The sequence below is a fragment of the Macaca fascicularis genome, chromosome 16 (assembly GCF_037993035.2).
Source record: "Macaca fascicularis isolate 582-1 chromosome 16, T2T-MFA8v1.1".
Classification (NCBI taxonomy): domain Eukaryota; kingdom Metazoa; phylum Chordata; class Mammalia; order Primates; family Cercopithecidae; genus Macaca; species Macaca fascicularis.
Genome location: NC_088390.1, coordinates 409946 through 430944, shown reverse-complemented (window position 1 = coordinate 430944; position 20999 = coordinate 409946). Strand labels below are relative to the sequence as shown.

The 20999-nt window shown below is 57.5% G+C and overlaps 1 protein-coding gene across 26 annotated transcripts in view; it reads left to right on the top strand.

The window, feature by feature from the left end:
• RPH3AL (rabphilin 3A like (without C2 domains)) overlaps positions 1–20999 on the top strand; it is a 200417-nt gene that overhangs the window by 147618 nt on the left and 31800 nt on the right. For 15 of the 26 annotated variants that reach the window (XR_012425087.1, XR_012425085.1, XR_012425082.1 and 12 more), the window contains 2 exons: positions 18321–18434; positions 20700–20846. The exons of 1 other annotated variant lie outside the window; for it this stretch is intronic. Coding sequence is in view for 19 of the 25 variants with exons in the window: in XM_074018164.1 (XP_073874265.1) it covers positions 18321–18434; positions 20700–20846 (261 nt within the window). In the remaining 6 variants the exon portion in view is untranslated. Of the gene's footprint in view, positions 1–16453; positions 16696–18320; positions 18435–20699; positions 20847–20999 lie in introns of those variants that run through there. 10 more of the 26 variants (XR_012425084.1, XR_012425083.1, XM_074018161.1 and 7 more) reach the window with 2 other exon arrangements.

Below are 20999 nucleotides of genomic sequence, written 5' to 3'. Positions count from 1 at the left end.
TTTACATTGTTCGTTTTCATGGCTGAGTAAAATCCCACAATACAGTGTATTATAATGTGATTAATCACCTATTGATGGACATGGAGATCAATTTCTAGTTTTTTTTTTTTAATTTTTTTTTTTTTTTAAATTTTAGAGTCAGGGTATTGCCCTGTCACCCAGGCTGGAGTGTCGTGGCGCAATCATGGCTCACTGCAGCCTTGACCTCCTGGGCTCATGTGATCCTCCTACCTCAGCACCCCCGGTAGCTGGGACTACAGGTGCACACTGTTGTACCCAGCAAACTTTTAAATTCCTGTGTTTTTGTGAAGATGGACGTCTCACTATGTTGTCCAGGCTGGTCTCGAGATCCTGAGCTCAGGCTGTCCACCCACCTTGGCCTCCCAAAGTGCTGGAATTACAGGCACGAGCCACCATCCTTGGCCAACAAGATGAAATTTTTTTTTTTTTTTTTTTTTTTTGAGGTGGAGTCTCACTCTGTCACCAGGCTGGAGTGCAATGATGCAATCTCGGCTCACTGCAACCTCTGCCTCCCAGGTTCAGACAATTCTCCTGCCTCAACCTCCTGAGTAGTTGGGACTACAGGCACGTTCCACCACGCCCAGCTAATTTTTTGTAATTTTAGTAGAGACGGGGTTTCACCATGTTAGCCAGGCTGGTCTCAATCTCCTGACCTCGTGATCTGCCAGCCTCAGCCTCCCAAAGTGCTGGGATTACAGGTGGGAGCCACCGCGCCCGGCCTAAAATGATTTTTAAATATTCATAAGGACACAAGTGTTCACAGGAGCATTATAACCAAAGAGTGGCAACAACTCATACGTCCATCAACTGATGAATGGACAGAATGTGGCGTAATCACACAGTGGAACGTTATTCAGTCATAAAAAGGAGGGAAGGGCTGATCCACGCTGTAGCCTGGATGAACCTTGAAAACACCATGCAAAGTGAGCGAAGCCGGGGACAAAACGCCATGTGGTGTGTGATCCGATCTCGCGTATACGAGCTGGCGGGAACAAACCAATGCACAGAGGCAGAAGGTCGGTGGGTGGTGGCCAAGGCTTGGGGAGAACGGGGAGGGCAACGCGGGCACAGGGTTTCCCTCAGAGCTGATGGAAATGCTCTGAAACTAGATGGTGGTGGTTACACAAATGTGTGGCTACACGAAAAACCACTGGATTGTGTACTTTCTAGAGGTATATTTTATGGCATTTAAATTATGTTTCAATTTTTAAAATTCGTAAGGTAGAAAATAGCTTAACAACAAAAATCATTTTTTTTTTTTGAGATGGAGTTTCGCTCTTGTCACCCAGGCTGGAGGGCAATGGTGCGATCTCAGCTCACTGCAACCTCCGCCTCCCGGGTTCAAGTGATTCTCCTGCCTCAACCTCCCGAGTAGCTGGGATTACAGGTGCCCGCCACCACGCTTGGCTGATTTTGTATTTTTAGTAGAGACGGGATTTCTCCATGTTGGCCAGGCTGGTCTTGAACTCCTGACCTCAGCTGATCCACCCACCTTGGCCTCCCAAAGTGCTGGGATTACAGGCGTGAGCCATCGCACCCGGCCAAAAAACACTTTTTAAGAATAGCAAGGGTAGGCTGGGTACACTGGCTCATGCCTGTAATCCCAGCACTTTGGGAGGCCAAGGTAGGAGGATTGCTTGAGTCAAGAGTTCAAGACTAGCCTGGGCAACATAAAGAGACACTGCCTCTACAGACAAATTTTTAAAACTTAGCTGGGTATGGTGGCACATACCTAGTCCCAGCTACTCAGGAGGCTAAGGTGCGAGGATCACTTGAGCCCAGGAGCTTGAAGCAGCAGTGAGCTGAGGCCGCACCACTGCACTCCAGCCTGGGTGAAAGAGTGAGACCCGTGTCTCGCAAAAAACAAAACAGAATCGCAGGAGTAGTGGAAAGAACCGTCCGGCCACATTGTAAAGCTTTCTATAAAGTTACTGTATTCAGTAAGAACGGTATAGTATTGGCATCAGGACAAACAGAATATTTATTTGCAGAATTAATCAATAGACAAGTGGAATAGACAAGAATAGAGAAACGGTAGCCTGAGAATATATGGACGCCAGCCATAAGTTGCTTTTCGACTCAGTGAGAAGCTAACAGACCTGTCTTAAAATGGAGCTGGCGCAATGAGATTTCTTTCTCCTTCTAGGTGTATCCAGAAACACATCACACATAGATAAGATCGAAATGTTAAAAATAACACAGTGAAAGTGTTAGGGAAAGAGGAGACGTACTCCCGTCCTCTGTGTTACCTCGGGGAGAGCCAGCGGCTGCGCTGCAGACGCAGGACGGGTGCGCTGACTACCTGAGTTTGCTGCTCTCTCCCTCCCCTGGACGCTGGGTATTGATTCTGGCCGAGGATTTGCCTACACCCCCCCGGTGGGTCTCAGCAGGGCATCCCTTCTTTCCCCAGGAGGGGTCGGGGAACGGCATGGCCTGAGTCCCTGTTGGTACCTGGCCCCACGGTCTGCCTCTGAGCAGTGTCTCTCCCCCTCCACCCGATCCCTGCCAACAGCGTGTGCTCTGCCCCGCCCTTCCTGGCACATCGTTGCGCGTATATGACAGCAGTCAAGTCAGCTTTTGCATATGCGACCTGGTCTCTTCGGTCCCCTGTGGTACATGAGGTGTAAACGGTGGCACCGGTGCTGCAGGTCCTGGGGTTGTGACACCGTTAGAGCTGGGCTCAGCCCCTCTGCAGGCTTCTTTCCTTCGAGCTGGATTCCTCCCCTATGCACAGAGAGAGAGCTGCTGGGGGTGGGACTTGAGAGTAGCCACACCAACCTGGCATATCTGAGTAGCGAGAGTACATCTTTTCCTGATAAAATACGGAGCTCAGAGGCAGGAGCGACGGCTTTGGTTCGGCAGCTCAGCGACGCCAGGACAGACGTCTTTGGAATTCTTCTGTTTCCCTCGTGGTCGCAAGACGGGTGCTGCAGTTCCAGCTGTCACTGTAAAGAAGGGAACGATAGAGGCGTGGCTGGAGGAGCAAGGCTGCTTGGAGTCGTTACGCTGGATTCTCAGATGGAACGTTCCTCGCCTCCGATGCTGAGGACAGTTAGCAGCCTCCAGAGCTGTGACCCAGCGGCACCGCTGCCTGGGTCGGCCCCAGAGGGAGTTAGCTCCTTCTTTTATTTTCTTCCCTCCCTCCCTCCCTTCAAGACAGGGTTTCACTCCGTCACCTCGGCTGGAGTGCAGCGGCTCAGTCTCAGCAAACTGCACACTCAGCTTCCCAGGCTCGAGCAATCCTCCCACCTCCGCCTCCCCAGTAGCTGGCCGTGTGCTACCGCACCGGCTAATGATTTTGTATTTGCAGAGATGAGGTGCTTCCACGTTGCCCAGGCTGGTCTCGAACTCTTGAGCTCAAGGGATCCGCCCGGCTCAGCCTCCCAAAATTCTGGTGCTACAGGTGTGAGCCACCGCACCTGGCCTGCTGTGTCATTTCTGTCTGCCTTTCTCAACTGCGACCGAGTGCCTGACACCAGGGGCCTGAAGCCCGTGTTCAGAGGGCTTTCTGGGACACGTGTCCTTCTCTCAGGTGGGAGCCAGGACCTCTGGATTCATGAGGTTTTACCATGTGGACCTCGGCCCGGGATCCTGGGGTATCTTCGAAAGCCTTGTCACTGGGCTGTGGCCTGGCCAGATGTGGGGAGGCCTTCCCACTTTGCCCAGCACCATAAAAAGCCCTGCTAACAGGGTGTAAATACCCATTTCCTCCTCACGTCCATGCCCGTAGAGAGGAACCAAAAAGCTCCCAGGCTGGGATACAGGCACCTCCGGCTGTGAGGCAAATTCCTTTTCCTTTCTCTACTGAGGCCTGGGTCATCGTCCCTCCTCAGGCCTCTGTGCAGGAATCCTGCCGCCTCCCACCCTCTGTCCTTCCCCAGAGGGCAGCGCAGGCCTCCGGGGGGCTTTGAGCAGGGTGGCACACGGGTCCCTTCAAGGTCTGTCCCAGAACAGGGTGGCACACAGGTTCCCCTCAAGGTCTGTCCCAGAACAGGGTGGCACACGGGTCCCTTCAAGGTCTGTCCCAGAACAGGGTGGCACACAGGTTCCCCTCAAGGTCTGTCCCAGAACAGGGTGGCACACAGGTTCCCCTCAAGGTCTGTCCCAGAACAGGGTGGCACACGGGGTCCCTTCACGGTCTCTTCCAGAAAAGCTCTTCCAGGCTTTGGATTTGTCCCAGATGAGGAATTTCAAGGAAAACGGGAGTTTCACGATCACTTCAGTGGCTCATGTGATGTCAGACAGGTTTTAAAAATCCTAAACTGTGGTCCTTCTTGTGGTGGGGTGAACGTAAACTTGAGGGTTCTGTGTGGGTTGGACAGTCTGGTTCAGCTCAGGCCACAGACGTTGACGGGGGCCGCCCTTCCCCGGTGAGCCCCCCACTAACCTGCCGCCCCCAGCCCACGCCCTCTACCTCTGTCTTCCTGGAAAAGCCAAGTCCCTCCGAGCTGTGCTGGCCCCAGCGCTCTGTTAACTCACGGCCGTTAACGCAGCCGATGCTCAGAGCAGCCTCCAGGGCAGCTACAGACGGTGGAATTGACTGCTCATGATGGATGAGGAGGGGAAGCCTGGCCAGGGTCCTGTGGGCGGCCAGGCTGTGCCGAGAGGACCCGGGATCCCGGCTTCCAAATCCCATGCGTGCCCTGCCCGTGGCAGAAGCCGTGTGGAGTGAGGCTCTCGCTCGGCTCCCCACGGTCACTGGCTCTTTCTGTTCTGACTGTTGGGGGTTTTGGTTGTGAGGATCACGGACCTGAGGAAGGTTCTCCCAGAAGCAGGGTGGGAGACGGAGGGCGGGAGACGGAGGGCGGGAGGCGGAGGGCGGGAGGCGGAGGGCGGGAGGCGGAGGCTGGCGAGGCTGCAAGGAGACAGACGAGGGCTGAGCTGCTTCTACTTGTGCCAGCTCCATGCTCCCGACGCCCAGTCTGCAGCCTGCCCACCCTCCAAGCCAACACCTGCCCCGCCCCACCCCGCTCTCAGGACCCCACGCCCATACTTGGGAGAAGCAGCGATTGGCCCAGTTATTTCTCTTCAGTGTTCGACAGTCAGACATAACGGACGGCGTCGCCGGCTAAGGCCACTTTTCCCAGAGCAGAGCTGAGGCAGGGCAGGGACATTTAGGTTTCCTTGATCAACAGCCATCCAACCACAGAACTGGGTGTTTTGTACCTGACGGAGGAGTGAGCTCCTTGTCAGTGGGAGCATTCAAGCCCAGAGGCAGGACATTAGAGTGGGGGCCCTGCGGGTCAGAAGCTATGAGAAGCTCACTGTGGGCTGGCACTGTGTGTCGAGTTATGCCCAGGTTGGGAGCAGAGCTGGCGCAGGGCGAGGCCTTCTGTGCTGCAAGATCAGGGAAGCCACGTGGCCCATGCAAGCTTCGAACCCGGGACCCGTCTTGTGAGTGCGGAGCCACCGCCGACCCAGGCTTCGGACCCGGGACCCGTCTTGTTTGTTAGTGCAGAGCTACCGCCGACCCGAGCTTCAGACCCGGGACCCGTCTTGTGAGTGCAGAGCCACTGCCGATGCGAGCTTCGGACCCGGGACCCGTTTTGTTAGTGCAGAGCCACCGCCGACCCAGGCTAATAAGCAGCCCTGTGGCTGCCGTGTTTCCATCAGACGCATATGCTGTTTCCTGACTTCTTCACGCGGCGAGCTATTTATACCAGCCCAGCCATTCATTCTTAATGAGGCGCAGTTGTGGATTGTAGAATGTTTTATTTTCAGACAGGATTGCTCACTGCCCAGAGCCAGCTGCTGCTGTACTGCCTTCCTTCTCTCTCTGTCCCTGAGAGATTTGCATTTTGAAAGCTCAGCCTCCCTCTCCTCACCCCCAGCCCACTCCCCACCCCAGTATTTTGCTAGCAGACTCTGGATTTGCCATTTCTGTCACATATACCAGCCACGGTATGTGAATTCCCCACAGCCTGCAGAGCAGCTGGGAGTGTGTGTTGTGCACACCGGGCTATGGGGCTGGAGCTTGCAGGAGGAGGCAGAACGGAGTAGGAAGGCCTCCCTGTCGGGAGGTGGTGCCGTCTGTCCTCGGGGACCAGACATTGCCTGTGTTATGGGCCACAGACTGGGGGAGCGGTGATTCAATCTGGCCTGCTGCTTAAAACTCATTGTCAACTTGTTTAAATGTGGAGAATTCTCATTTTTTAGAAAATGGAGCTCTGGCTTCTTTTGGGGAAATCAGAAGTTCTGCCGATACCTCCCTGCTGGGGGACGTTGGTCAGGGTCAGTGGCCGCTGCCTGCTCGGGACGTTGGTCAGGGTCAGTGGCCGCTCCCCGCTCAGGGGGAGTTGGTTGGTCAGGGTCAGTGGCCGCTGCCCTCTCGGGAGGTTGGTCAGGGTCAGTGGCCGCTCCCTGCTCGGGAGGTTGGTTGGTCAGGGTCAGTGGCCGCTCCCCGCTCGGGAGGTTGGTTGGTCAGGGTCAGTGGCCGCTCCCTGCTCGGGAGGTTGGTCAGGGTCAGTGGCCGCTTCCCGCTTGGGGGAAGTTGGTTGGTCAGGGTCAGTGGCCGCTGCCCTCTCGGGAGGTTGGTCAGGGTAAGTAGCCGCTCCCCGCTCGGGAGGTTGGTTGGTCAGGGTCAGTGGCCGCTCCCCGCTCGGGAGGTTGGTCAGGGTAAGTAGCCGCTCCCCGCTCGGGAGGTTGGTTGGTCAGGGTCAGTGGCCGCTCCCCGCTCGGGGGAAGTTGGTTGGTCAGGGTCAGTGGCCGCTCCCCGCTCGGGAGGTTGGTCACGGTAAGTAGCCACTCCCCGCTACAGTCTCCACCTGGCCCTATTATCTCTGACACCCTTTCAGCGTCTCCGTTGCAGTGTTTTTAAGAAGAAAGGGAAACCGTTCTTGTCACACGTCCCTATGAAAAGAGAGAAAAGAAGATAAACCAACAGGGACACCTGTTGCAAGAAAAATGGGCCTGCTTCTCTCAGAAGGGAAGGGTCCTCGTGTCCGGCTCACGTCACTCCCTGACCTTCGCACCTGGCCCGTGGAAGGCAGGGGCCTGACCAGGTCAAGTCTGTGTGTCTGTTCTCCTAACCCTGACCCCTTGACCCTGCCCCTCGTGGCTGCTGTGATCATGGCGGCGGCTTTTTCAGCAGGGCTTACGGTCCCAGCCCCTGCAGGGCAGGTGTTTTCTGGGGACTCCTGGGCTGGACAGTCTTGGCGTTGGAAGCCCTTTTTCCTCTCTGGGTGTTGGTTCCCCCACGAGTAGACTGGATGAGGGGCTGGGACAGAGTCTGTTCTCTCCCAGCGTTCACGTCTTACAGGTCTGAATCCAAGGGAATGAAGGTTACGGAGGAATTCCAGGCAGCTGGTAGAGCAGGGGCTGATAAGGCAGCTCTCAGATCAGCCTCTGCTGGAAAGCCCAGCCCCATTTCCGCATCGGCCCCACCCTGTTTGCACACACGCGCACGGACAGGCGTGTGCTGCCAAACGAAATCCCGTCAGACCCCCCGGCACCCCCGCTGTGCTGGGATAAACGCTCACTAAGTGCCGTGAACTAACCGAAGCTTCCTGCCCAGGTCCTAGGCCCAGAAGGCCTCTTATGCTCAATTAGCACCTTCTCCGTCTCACTCATTTTCCTCCCTGCATGGGTTCTCTGGTCCCAGGGAGCTGGAAGTACCTGGGATTTTTGAAATATAAAAAGCTAATAGAAGCCCACACACACACACGCGCACACACACACGCACACCCACACACGCACGCACACACACACCCCCACCCCCACACATGCACACACACACACCCACACACCCACACACACGCACACACCCACACACACGCACACCCCCACACACCCCCACACACCCCCAATACACACGCACACATACACACACACGCACACACACACGCACACATACACACGCACACACGCACACATGCGCACACACACACGTACACACACACACGCACACATACACACACACGCACGCACACACACGCACACCCCCACGTGCACACACACACCCCCACACACTCACACACACCCCCCACACACGCGCACACACACCCACACACACCCACACACACACCCCCCACACACATGTGCGCGTGCACACACACCCACACACACCCCCACACACACGTGCGCGTGCACACACACCCACACACACCCCCACACACATGTGCGCGTGCACACACACCCACACACACCCCCACACACATGTGCGCGCGCGCGCACACACACCCACACGCGCGCGCACACGCGCGCACACGCGCGCACACACACCCACACGCGCGCACACACGCGCGCACACGCGCGCGCACACACACACACACGCACACACACACACACACACACGCACACACACGCCAGAAAGGACCATTTAGAGACAAGGAAGGGGGGTTGTCTGAACCACCTGAGAACCGCGCTGTAGGCCCCGTGTGGCACCTCGAAAGCCGCTGACTCAGATCTCCCTGGTGCAGGTCTGCTGTTTGGGTCAAGAAAACAAACAATCAAACAACGTCATAGACAGTCGTGTCTGTGGCTCTGGTCCAGCCAGACGTTTGGGGAGTGAATGTCGTCCATCCCAGCTGAGGCAGGGCGAGGGGAGGGGGTGACGCCGCGCTGCCCGAGGCCGCGGTGGGTCCCGCTGGGAGAGACACTGACAGTCGGCCTTGGTCTTCTCAGGCAGCTGCCATTCTGCCCGGCTCAGCTGAGGTCTGGGTACCATTTGCCCATCTGTCTGTGCAGGTAAAAGGGACGGGCTTTGGCCCTCGGTGCCGAGGAGTCAGATAAAAACGGCACCTGCAGCAGCCACCACAGATGACACGGTTGCTCATTGCAGGCTGCGCTGGGCGCTGTGCATCTCTGTTATTTCGTGTCATCCCCCATCAACCTGTGATGGAGGCACTACTATTGTCCCATTTCACAGAAACTAAGTACCAGAGAGGTCAAATAATCCGCACCGTAGTCTCAGCGTGGAAAGGCAGAGAAATACCCGCAGTGGTCAGGAAACCGCCCTTTCCGTGAATCTCCGGGGAGTAGAGGCCCGGCCACATCTTGCATGGCAATGTTTTGAAAGGGAAGGCCACACACGAATTTGTTTTGACCTTTGGAGCCCTTGGTTAAGCCAGACACAGGCTCGGTGATGATGGGCACGAATGGAGGGGCCACCCCCAGAACAGAAGTCCTGGGCACGAACGAGCTACTGTCGCTTTCCTCACCTGCTGCACCCGACGCCTTCCCCCACCCGCCCGTTGCGGGCCTCCTCGCTGGCTTAGAGATTGGTTTTCAAGAGAAGGCCCTCATCAGCCACACCACGGCAGTCAGGAGTGTGGCTGTCGCCTCTAATCTGCCCAAGACCCAGTGGCAGCCTTGGCTGACTGGTCGATCCCAGCTCCACGGTGACATCTGCGGGCCCCTTGCCCCTGTCTTAGCTGAACTGGGAGAGTGGAGCCCAGCCCCCAAGGGCCAGCCTCTGGCTTCCATTTGGTGTGCAGAGCTCCCGTGTGTGCCTGGCGTGTGTGCCTGGCGTGTGAAGCTGGCGTGTGAACCTGGCGTGTGTGCCCGGCATGTGTGCCCGGCGTGTGAACCTCTGGCCCATGCTAGGCCCTGCCTTGTGCAGTGAAGCACGTCCGTCTCCAGCCGCTCACCTGTCTCGGGGACTAAGTAAAGTGAATAAATGGGGGCCTCCCTGCCCCATCTGACTCTAGCGAAGGCCTAGGAGATAACCGCCTGGCTCCGCTCAGCTCGCAGCCCTCTCCCATGACCTCCTGTCCGTCACAGGTGAAGCCTGGGCCTGCACGTGGAGCTGAGCTGATTCCTCGCTGGTGTCTGGAAGCAGCAGGGCCCTGGCCTGCACACAGGAAGCAGCGGGCGGGCCTCCCTGCCTGGCTTGCCCCTGGGGTAGACAGGAGGTCCAGGCAAAGCAGGCAGCCCACCCCGTACCTAAGCTCTGACCACAGACCCCGTGGGCCTGAGGAGGGACTGAGATTCAAGTCCAGGTGGGGGAAACTGAGGCACAAACCCAGAGGCCAAGAGAGCAGGGCCCTGAGGTTATGTGACAGACCTGGGGAGGGAAAGACGGAGATGGAGACGCAGAGTTGCAGAGAGGCAGATCCTGGAGAGTGAGAGGAGCTGGCATAGACAGAAGGAAGAGCCAAGAGACGCTCAGGAAGGCTCCGAACGCACAAAGACGCAGACACGGAGGGAAATGAAGACAAGAAATTCAGAGGCAGAGGGAGATTTTAGAAACATCAGCAAGAGGCCGGGTGCTATGGCTCACGCCTGTGATCCCAGCACTTTGGGAGGCCGAGGCAGGTGGATCACTTGAGCCCAGGAGTTCGAGACCAGCCTTGACAACATAGCAAGACCCTGTATCTATTAAAAAAAAAAAAAGCAAGAGAGGCAGAAAGAGATGAGGAGAAAGAACAGCGAAGGCCCAGACACACACGGAGAAAGGCTGGAGTCAGGACACACACAGAAGCATGCCCTGCACCCGGCACAGTTGTGGGCAGGAGGCACGGACTTGCTGTGCTTCATCTCTGTCACAAACCAAAAGCCGTCATCGTCCCTGACAGCACAGACCACACCCGACCCAGACCGGGCCATGTCCCCTGTATGCCTGAGCCTGGAGCCTTTCTCCTGAGCCAGCGGGACTGTCCTGGCCCCAGAGGAGTCCACTCCTGGCCTTTGCTTTTCCTGTTCTCTGCCCAGGATGCCTGGCACGCCCCAGCCTCAGCGTTTGTATATAAATCATACCCATCCTTTAATTCCACCTCTTCCAGGGAACCCTTTCTGACTGCCCCGTCCCTGAGGGGTCCACCGCCCTTCGCGTTCTCTCTGGAGGGAGCCGTTCTTATCTCCCGTCCGTCCGCCTTTCGTTCTGTCTGGAGCTCCTCAAGCGAGTGCAGGGACCACAAGATTTCAATGCTGGTGACCACATTGCTATTGATTTGCGGATTTGTCTTCATTATCCGGTGCCTCCTGTCTGTCTCTGGGCCTGAAGGAGGGAGTAAATGAAAATCGATGGTAAATGAATAAGCAAGCACACGACAGCCTCCTCCACTCCCGTGGTCTGGATTCCCAGCCCCGGCTGTGCCCCGTCAGCTCCCGTGCCCGGGGCTGTCCTCGGGGGCCTTTCCGTGGCAGCCTGGACGGGGGACCGAGGAAGGGGGGCTCCCCGGGTGCCACGGCCTCTCCCGCCCTCTGAGGTAGTCCTGAGGCTGTCAGGCGTGGTCAGGTTGGCAGCCAGCGAAGGGCCAGACGCGCACCCGAATCTCCCGACTCCAGGGCCCCTGAGGGAGGGCGGGGCAGGCTCCGAGCCTCTTCCGGCTGCCCGTGGGCTCCTCCCTAAGAGGTCAGGCTCTCTGGGCCTCGGAGCCCCCTTGCTCCCTTTCTAGGCCCTGCAGGAGTTTCCAAACCCAAGGAAGAGCTTGTTTCCCCAGCCCTGCACCCGGCCCGGAGGTGGGTTTGGAAGAAGAGCTCCCCCGGGACCCACTCATCCGTGTCCATGGAAGCGGCCGCCTACAGCTCCTCCCCGTTCAGCTGCTTTGCCCAGGCTGAGGCTCCCGGCACCCGCTCCCCGAGTGTCCCTTTGGGGGAGGCTGGGAGAGGCGCCTGGCACCCCTGAGATCTCTCCCTCGTGGGTCAGAAGGGCTGCTCGCCCTGCTCTCGTCCTGGGGGAAACCTCGGCTCTTTGGGGGGCTGGAGGTGACAGACGGGGCCCTGGGGTCGCCGTTCCCTCTGTGCCCAGCCCTTGCTGACCCCAGCCGGCCCTGCTGTTTTTGCGCAGCGCGGTTTCCTGTCCTGGGGAGGAGTTTCGGGAAAACAGCAGGTATTTCCTGAGTACCCGCTTTGTCCAAAGCCCAGCCGTGGGGCTGCATTCAGGTCTGGCCCCGACCTCGCGTGGTGCCTGAAGCTGTTGAGGAGGTCAAGGCAGGCATCGGTGGGAGCTGAAATGCAGCCAGACGGCATCTGGGCGGGGAGAGGAGGGAGGTCTCGTCTTCCCTGCTTCTTCCCGTTGGCATTTCGCCCACAGGGTTGAGGAGACTTTTCAGTGGAGAAATGATTTGAATGGGTTCCTCGAGGGGGTGGATTAGATTCAAATTTTTAAAAATATTTATAGGCTCGTACAGCCTTTTACATTTGCAAAGCCGTTTGTCCGATGGTAGTTATTTCTGTCTCTATTTTACAGACGGGAAGGCTGAGGTTGAAGGAGATTAAGGTATTTGCCCAGGAGCCTCCGAGGCAGGACCAGACCTCAACCCTAGCTGCTTCTGAGAGCGAACTAGAGTTCCCCCCACCTGCGGCCTCTGCTGCGACAGGAAAGGGGTCCAGAGGGGGCGCAGAAGAGCATGGTGGGGAGACCGAGAGGGGACTGGCCACGTGGAGGGAAGGATTTCTGAGCGGGTAGAGCCCTTACGGTCAGGCAGGACCCTGGATAGAAAGGCCTGGGTTCAAATCCCAGCTCTGCCTCTGAATGGCTTCTGAAGGCATCCTGTGTCCTGGGTGTCCTCCAAAGCCCAGCTTGGGAACCCACGCTCCCTCAAAAGGGGTGAGTCCACCTGCGAGGTTGGCCCGGGCACCCCAGGGCCAGCGCTGTGCTGCGTGGCGTCTCCACTGTAACAGCTTTTCCTATCAAGCACCTACCACAGGCCAGACGCTGACCGCATTCTTCTTTTGACCCTCACGACAACCCGGGGTGGGAGCCCCCAATCCCCCTTTCCACAGGTGAGCCCCTGAGCACACAGGTAGAGGACTGCTCCAGGGCTGGACACTCACGCCTGTGATCTCAGCACTTTGGGAGGCCGGGCAGGAGGATTGCTTGAACCCAGGAGTTAGAGACCAGCCCTGGCAAGTAGGGAGACGACGTCATTACGAAAAGTGACAACTTGGAAACCGGCCTAAAGTCATACCACTGGGAAGTGGCAGAGGCAGGGCAACAACCCACGTCTCAGAGCCAGAGACTCCCCACCCCAGACTCCCCTCCTGCTGCCACCAAGATGGAGCCCGGGCCTTGGGAGGCATCTCAGTGGGACTTCAGGCCCCGCATCCTACCCTGCGTGCAGGTGGAGCGGCCGTCCCCCGTCCCAGCAGGGACCGAGAGCCCTGCGTCTCCGCAGCTGCGCCTGCCTGATGGGCTGGAGACGGCTAATGGGGAGTGTCTACCCTTCCCGGGGCCTCATCGTTCCTTTACATTAAGAGAATTTTTTTGTTTTGTTTTTAGTCTGCAAAATTTTCCACCATCTGCTTTGCCTTGGCAGAATGTTTGCTGGAAATCTCTCTTTTCCTCTGTAATTCCCATAATTTCTGGGGGCTTTGGGAGCCTCCAGGCGGAGCAGTGGTAGCTCACAAGTGCCTCCCAAACTCACAGGCTGTCCTTGTACCGGGCAGCAGAGTCGTATGGCCCAGAAGGAGCATTTCCCATCCCCAGACCAGGGAGGGGCACCCGGGCTGTCTCCACCAATGGGCCGACCCAAGGCTGAATCCCAGGATTCGGACCCAGGGCGGGCGACCAGGTCAGCCCCCGTGTTTTTGTAGCGAAGCCTGGAGAGATACCTCGGGTCATGCAGAGAGGTGGTGGCTGAACAGAGCCTGGAAGCAGGGCCCCCGTGTCCCAGGGCAGTGCTGTGAGGCCACACGGCCAGCGTGACCCTGTCCCCTGGACCATCCCAGGCCGGGCGTCTCCACAGCACAGCTGCTGCCCGTGTCCTTTGAGGCACTCAAGAGTTTCCAGAAGGAAAGGCTCTTCCCCCCGCTCCGTGTACCAGAACGCTGAGTTTCCATGGTGACAGTCAAATTGCAAATCCAGCCAAGAGTGAGCAGGAGAAAGAAAAGCTGGCCTCTCCCCAGAGAAGTGGGCACGGCTGGCGCTGGGGCTGGCCGCTGCCGAGGATGAACGCCGGGCAGGCAGGCAGCCCTTCCGGGCCGCGGTGGGGAAGCCTCAGGGATGCCAGGTCCCCAGCAAGTGGCTCAGGTCCCTGTGGTGAGCCCGGGAGGGGCTCCTCCCCACCCCTGGCTCGGCGGCAGCCGGGTGACTCCATCTGATACTTCTTCCTCCGAAAGGCAGGTGGGACGGCCTTCTCCCTGGTGTACTCCCGTCTTCCATCTGAAAAATCAGACGTGGGCAGAATACAGGGCTCGTGGGCGAGCCGTCCCAGACTCAGCCCTTGGGGAATTAAAGAGGAAAAAATATATCAGCTTCAGACACAGAGTGTTGTGTTGAGGATGGAAGAGCAAGGGCCAGAGGATGTATGAGCCTAAAAGCTTTGTTAATAGGCCTGGAAGACTGACAGTCACAGCTGCTATGGAGGGAGAAAGGTGGCAACGGCAATCGAACGGCGAATTAGCTGAGGTCTGGGTTTTACGGTGACGTTTCAGTGGAGGGAGGAAGAAGAAAAGGCTCCCCCTCTGCAGCCCGAGGAATATCTGGAGACACCGTGTTTGTGCCGGGCCAGGGCCTTCTCAGCGGAGTTTGCTCGGTGTGGCCCGTCCATCCTGCCAGTACATGCAAGGCTGCTGCGGGCACTGCCGACTTCCTTTGGTTTATTTCTTTTGAGTGGTGTTTATTCGAGTGGATTAGAAATGGGATTTGGGTCCGTACCACAAAGACCTCTAAGCCCCAGTTTGAAATCCCAGACACAGCGAGCAGCGATGCTCCAGCCGCGAGAGTCTCCTCCCCACTTCTTCATGGCTGTGGCCCTTTGGGGTCTGTAATCGGAGGCGAAGAACAAGCTGACTGTAACTCGGGGAGGGTTGCTGCCTTTTTTTGTTAATCGTGGTGCACACGGGCACCACGTGGGGACTAGGCCAGGGGGCACCCTGACCCTGACTCCACCTCCAGGGTTGCTGTTTTTGGATAAAATGCACAACTCATAACAAACGCCGTCCTCACGACATGGCACGGCACGGTTCATTGTTGTCTTGCGGTTTTTGCCTGCTCCCAGCCCAACTCCATAACCTTGTGTGATAGATGACAGAACAGGGAAGAGGGGAGACGGAGGGTGAGCCTGTCTCCCTAACCCCAGTCCTGGGACATCCCAGCCCGTCATCTCCTTCCAAGTCCTTTGGCATCTGTCCCTTTGCACCAAAGGAGCCCGGCACCGCATGGCACCACAGAGCCCCGTGCCCACCCCCAGCCCCGGACTGTGTAGATTTTGCATATGAGCCGTGGGGGAGATGGGACATTCTAAGTCAGGAAGCATGACTAGACCTCCCATAAGCGTCTCTGCCAGAGAGAGGCGGACAGCAGCGTGAAGGCGAGCCGCCCTGCCCTCCGCAGGGCTCTCCTCCTGCTGGGCACCTCCCTGCTCCCGGGGGCATGAGCCACAGGCCTCTAACTTCACCGTAGCTGCCCCAAGGGCAACATGGAGAACAACTTGCTCCAGGAGCCCAGCAGGAATCCCTGGCTCCTTCCCACCTCCTCCTATCCCTGTTTCATGGGACCCATGAGGTTGGCATCTAATCAGTGAGTCAAAACTACACACATGCTTGTAAAACGGACGCCCATGAGGCCTAGTCTAGGTGGATTCGTGATCAAAGCAGCTCAGTCCAGGACCCAAAAGACAATCGCAAAATAAGGCAGGTTTTCCTCGCATTTCTCAAATACTATCGAGAGGGCACACAGACCACAGCCATGCCCCGTCTCCATCTCCTCCTGCTGCTGCGTCTCAAAAGTCCAAGGAGCCAAAGCACAACTCTTCCCCCGGACAGCAGGACAGAAAGAGGCAGAGCCTTCGAGCACATGGAGGAAGGAAAGGCCAGGCCCAACCCCATGCTCATCACTCCTGCCCCAGTGCACAGGTCAGGGCCACAGAGAGGGGAGGCCACAGAGAGGGGAGCCACGGGGAGGGGAGGCCACAGGGAGGGGAGGCCACAGAGAGGGGAGGCCACAGGGAGGGGAGGTCACAGAGAGGGGAGGCCACAGAGGGGGAGGCCACAGGGAGGGGAGGCCACGGGGAGGGGAGGCCACGGGGAGGGGAGGCCACAGAGAGGGGAGGCCACGGGGAGGGGAGGCCATGGGGAGGGGAGGCCACAGAGGGGAGGTCACAGAGAGGGGAGGCCACAGAGAGGGGAGGCCACAGAGAGGGGAGGCCACAGGGAGGGGAGGTCACAGAGAGGGGAGGCCACAGAGGGGGAGGCCACAGGGAGGGGAGGCCACGGGGGGGGGAGGCCACAGAGGGGAGGCCACAGGGAGGGGAGACCACAGAGAGGAAAGGCCACACCAGCCTCATTTACATGTGCAATTTGGTCCCCGCCCTCGAGGAGCCTCATGACCTGCTAGGGGAAGCAGACATGCAAACAGCAGAAAGTGTTTTGGTGCCGTTGTAGCAGAGAGCACAGGGCGTTCAGCCAGCCAGGGCACAGGTGAGATGGGCTTCCTGGAGGAGGCAGTTTTCTAACTGGTCCGAGAGAAGACAGGTGGGCAGGGCAGAGGCAAGCCAGTCCCAGTGGGAGGTGGTGGCAGGAGGCACCCAGGGCGAGACGGCGGGGGGCGTGGGATGCAGTTGGAAATGTAGACAAAGGGCAGGAGCCCAGTGTGGTCCTGGGGGCATGGGGAGCCTTTAAAGATGGTGAAGCTGGGATCAGCCACCCTCAGTATAGACAGATTTTGTTTCCGGTCTTATCTCCCACCAGCGGGTACCATGGCTCAGGGCTGTTTGGAAGACGGAGGAAGATGGCACTCAGGGCCCAGCACAGTGCCTGGCATAAGAGCTCAACCCGCCCTAACCTTCCTCCGTAAGCACCAGCGTTTTGCATTCCCCAAGGAAATCCCTGACAGGCACCCTGATTCCTGCCCATCTGCTGAGTGTCTCACTTGTGAGAGCTGGTCACCCTTGATCCAGACCTTTCTGTGCAGTTATACTCGGTACTGCAATGATCTCACTTAATTAAATGTTATGCAAATTGACGGAAAGAGTTGTAAAAGAGACAGAATTGTTTCATGAAAACTGAGACTTTGGAAAGTCGTTTTTGTTTGTTTGTTTGAGACGGAGTCTCGCTCTGTCGCCCAGGCTGGAGGCAATGGTGCGATCTCAGCTCACTGCAACCTCCATCTCACGTGTTCAGGTGATTCTCCTGCCTCAGCCTCCCGAATAGCTGGGATTACAGGAGCCCGGCCACAACGCCAAGCTTATTTTTGTATTTTTAGTAGAGACGGGGTTTCACTCTATTGGCCAGCCTGGTCTTGAACTCCTGACCTCAAGTGATCCACCCGCCTCGGCCTCCCAGAGTGCTGGGATGACAGGCGTGAGCCACCGCGCCTCACCCCGGAAAGTTTTGAGGGAAGCAACTTGCTTTATAAAAATCTATGGAATTAGCAGGACAAGTGTGAGAACCAAGAGGAAGAAATGGAAAAAGGAGGATTCTGCAGTTGTCCTGCTTTGCCAGGGTCTGTGGGTCCCGCTGCAATTCAGAGAAACTGCAACTGGGGTCGCAGACAGTGCAATACGTGTGCAGTTTATACCTGAGAGACTGTGCGGACCAGTCTTGCAGAAGCACCCAAGCCTGGCATCGAGAGATTGGTGAATGGATGTACATTTCTGTGTTTAAAATAGAACGTTTAAAGGGTAGCTGTGTCCTGTATTATGACTCCCACTGTTGATTACCCAGCCAAATACGGTTTCCATTTAGTCCACGGTAGGTGTTCACTGTGACAATATCCTCGCCTCCCCTTGCTGGGATTCCAGCCCCGTCCGTCTGGCTCCCTTCCGCATTTGCGAGGCCCCACTGTGCGTTACTGGATGAGCTGGGATGAGAGCCCAGGCCTGCTGGCTCCCAGTTCCGTTCTTGCAGTGAAATCAGAGGGTGGTGAGCAGGGTCTGTGGAACCAGCCGGCTGGGAGGAGACTCCCGGCTCTTCCACTACAACTTGGGCGTGTGCCCCGTTTTCTTGCCTGTGAAATGGGGGTCGTGCTGTTCCCGACCTCAGAGTTGTTCTGAAGCTTCGGTGAATGTGTCTGTGGAAAGTGCCTGGAGTGCTCCCCGAGGGTCAGCTCGGACTCTCCCCACCCCGCACCCGCAGGGCAGGCCTTGGGCCTTTTGTCTCACGAGTGGAGGCCTCAGAGCCGTCCCGTCTGCACCGCGGTGAGAATCAGCCTCCGCCGTGGCACGCGGGTTCTGGTTCTGCCAGAGGAACTAGAACGGGGGGTGGCGTGTGGAGATGGCTGGCCAACGGGCAAACGTTCTCTGCTGGTCACGCAGAGCCCACGTCCCAGCCTCCTCACACCAGGACTCGCCTCTCTGGCCGGCAGAAGCACGTGTCCCCCCATCCCCAGGCCGTCGTTCCTGCCCCGGCCCCTCCGCCCGTGCCCGCAGGCAGAGGCTGGTGGGGTGACCTCCTGTGCTGTGGTCTGTCTCTTCCAGTGGTTTCCAGCGACAGTGACAGTGACTCGGATCTCAGCTCCTCCAGCCTAGAGGACAGACTCCCGCCCGCTGGGGTCAGGGGCCCGAAAGGCAACAAACCCAGGAGGGAGTCAGGTAAGGGGGGGACTCAAGTGCTGCTTATTGGCTGGGTGCGGTGCACTCCGGCCTGGGCAACAAGAGCGAAACTCCGTCTCAGAAAAAGAAAAGAGAAAAGAAAAGAAATGAAACTATTAGGCTGGGCACAGTGGCTTATGTCTGTAATCCCAGCACTTCAGGAGGCTGAGGTGAGCGGATCATGAGGTCTTGAGACCATCCTGCCCAACATGTGAAGCCCCGCCTCCACTAAAAATAAGAAAATTAGCCGGGCGCGGTGGCGGGTGCCTGTAATCCCAGCTACTTGGGAGGCTGAGGCAGGAGAATCGCCTCAGTCTGGGAGGCGGAGGTGGCAGTGAGCCGAGACCGCGCCACTGCACTCCAGCCTGGAGACAGAGCGAGACTCTGTCTCAAAAAAAAAAAAAAAAAAGTGCTGCCTATTTCCGAGGCCCCAGGGACAGAGTAGCTTTGCTGCACCTCGGATTGCTGCTTCCCAGTGGGTGTCCAAGGAGTAGTTCTCCATCTGGAAGGAGAAGCAGGCCTAGGGATGGGACAACCAGGCTCTTGGAGGCTCCTCTGTACACACAGTGGGGGAAGGAGAGCAGGCAAGGGACAGGAGCCAGGGCCAGCCAGGCCACCGCATGCCCTTGGCTCACACACCTGGGACTCCTCCCGCGCCCACCTGTGAGCATTCCCCAGCTGAGAGTTCACCTCCTGAATCGTGAGAGCTGAGAAAATCAGGTACAGAACCCCCTGCACTAGGTCAGTCCTGCCATGAAACCACCGTGGGGTCCCCAGGACCTGCTGCGACCTCTGGGCCTGCATTTCCTTCTCGTTAGCAAGTGAGACAGAACGGGTGGCCTCCAAAGCGCCTTCTGACTTGGATATCCCTGAGCTCACCCTCTGGGACCTGCCGTATGAAAGAGAGTTAACTGGGGCGTTGAGACTGGTGCAGAGAAGGCCTGGGAGAGGCAAGGAAAGACATTTTCCTGTCCTTCAAACACACGAAGGACTTCTGGGAAAAGAGCTTCAGTCAGTCACTCCACAGGTCGGAACTGAGATCCTCGACAGAAATTTCAGGGAGGCCAATTTTAGTACCTAAGAAGAAAGGGTTCTGTAATAACTGCCCCAAACAGGAATGAAATGCCTTGGGGGTCCTGTCTTGGGACCAAGACTGGGTTGGGAATGGAAGTTTGAGCTAAATCAGAGCCAGCAAAGGCCTGGCACACGTACCACCACCCTCCACTCCTGTGACCATGGCAGACATTACTAGGTGCTCATGATACTCTTTCCACAGAGCCCTGAGCCGTCACCATGCAGACATTACTAGGTGCTCGTGATACTCTTCCCACAGAGCCCTGATCCGTCACCGTGCAGACATTACTAGGTGCTCGTGATACAGAGCCCTGAGCCGTCACCATGCAGACATTACTAGGTGCTCGTGATACTCTTTCCACAGAGCCCTGATCCGTCACCATGCAGACATTACTAGGTGCTCGTGATACAGAGCCCTGAGCCGTCACCATGCAGACATTACTAGGTGCTCGTGATACTCTTTCCACAGAGCCCTGATCCGTCACCATGCAGACATTACTAGGTGCTCGTGATACTCTTTCCACAGAGCCCTGATGTGCCCTCCGAATCATCCTCAGTGCAGTTTTCTAAGTGGCCAATATCAGTAGGTAGAGATGGTGCAAGAGATGAAAACTGTCCCCGGACCAGTGACTTCCTAGGCCCCTCAGGCTGAAGATTCTAGAGATTTAGAAGAGTATAAAGGAAACTTACCTGCCGGCCTCCGTTTCCAGGGCAGGCTTTATACTCCCCTCCGCCTCCCACCTCGGGCTCTTGTGCCCTCGCTCCACACCCACCCTCAGCTCTAACCAAGCAGGACTGGGAGACAGTGAAGCAGTGGGCTCCACGTCTGCTCTCTTGGCCAGGCCAGGACCAGAAACCATGTTTGAGTGAAGACCCTTTAGTGAGTTAAGGCAGCAGTCAACATCTCTCTCTTATGAGGTTAACCGAAATACATATCACCCCCCTGCCCATTCCATGATCATTGTGGATTTTCAAGTTGGTGACGTGTGACTTAGTGAAACGACCTGCAGGCCCCTTCTTGGACCCAACAGCAGCGGTCAGAGGGTGGGGTCATGCCAGAGCCTGGCAGCCGTTTGGGTGGGGTGGGGGCAGACGTCCCATAGAGACCCACCACAGTTCCGAATGAGGAACTGGACTGAGACCACCCTGTCTCAGTGTGAGAGCCACAGGCCCACACGTGGTCTCCCACAGGTGGCAGTGTGGAGGCCCCCAGGATGGGGTTCACGCACCCGCCAGGCCACCTCTCCGGGAGCCAGAGCAGCCTGGCCAGTGAGATGGGGACAGGCTCTGCCGACCCGCAGGGGGGGACCCTACCCCAGGCCGACCCGAAGGGCCCCGGTGAGTATCCAGCTGCTGTCTTCTCCCCTCTCCTGCCCCCGCGGCTGCGTCCTCTCTCACTCACTCCTTCCAAAATGGAGACTGGTTGGTGACATTTTCAATTCTGCATGTTTACCAAGCACTGTGCGGGGAACGAGGTGAGCCAGACCCCGT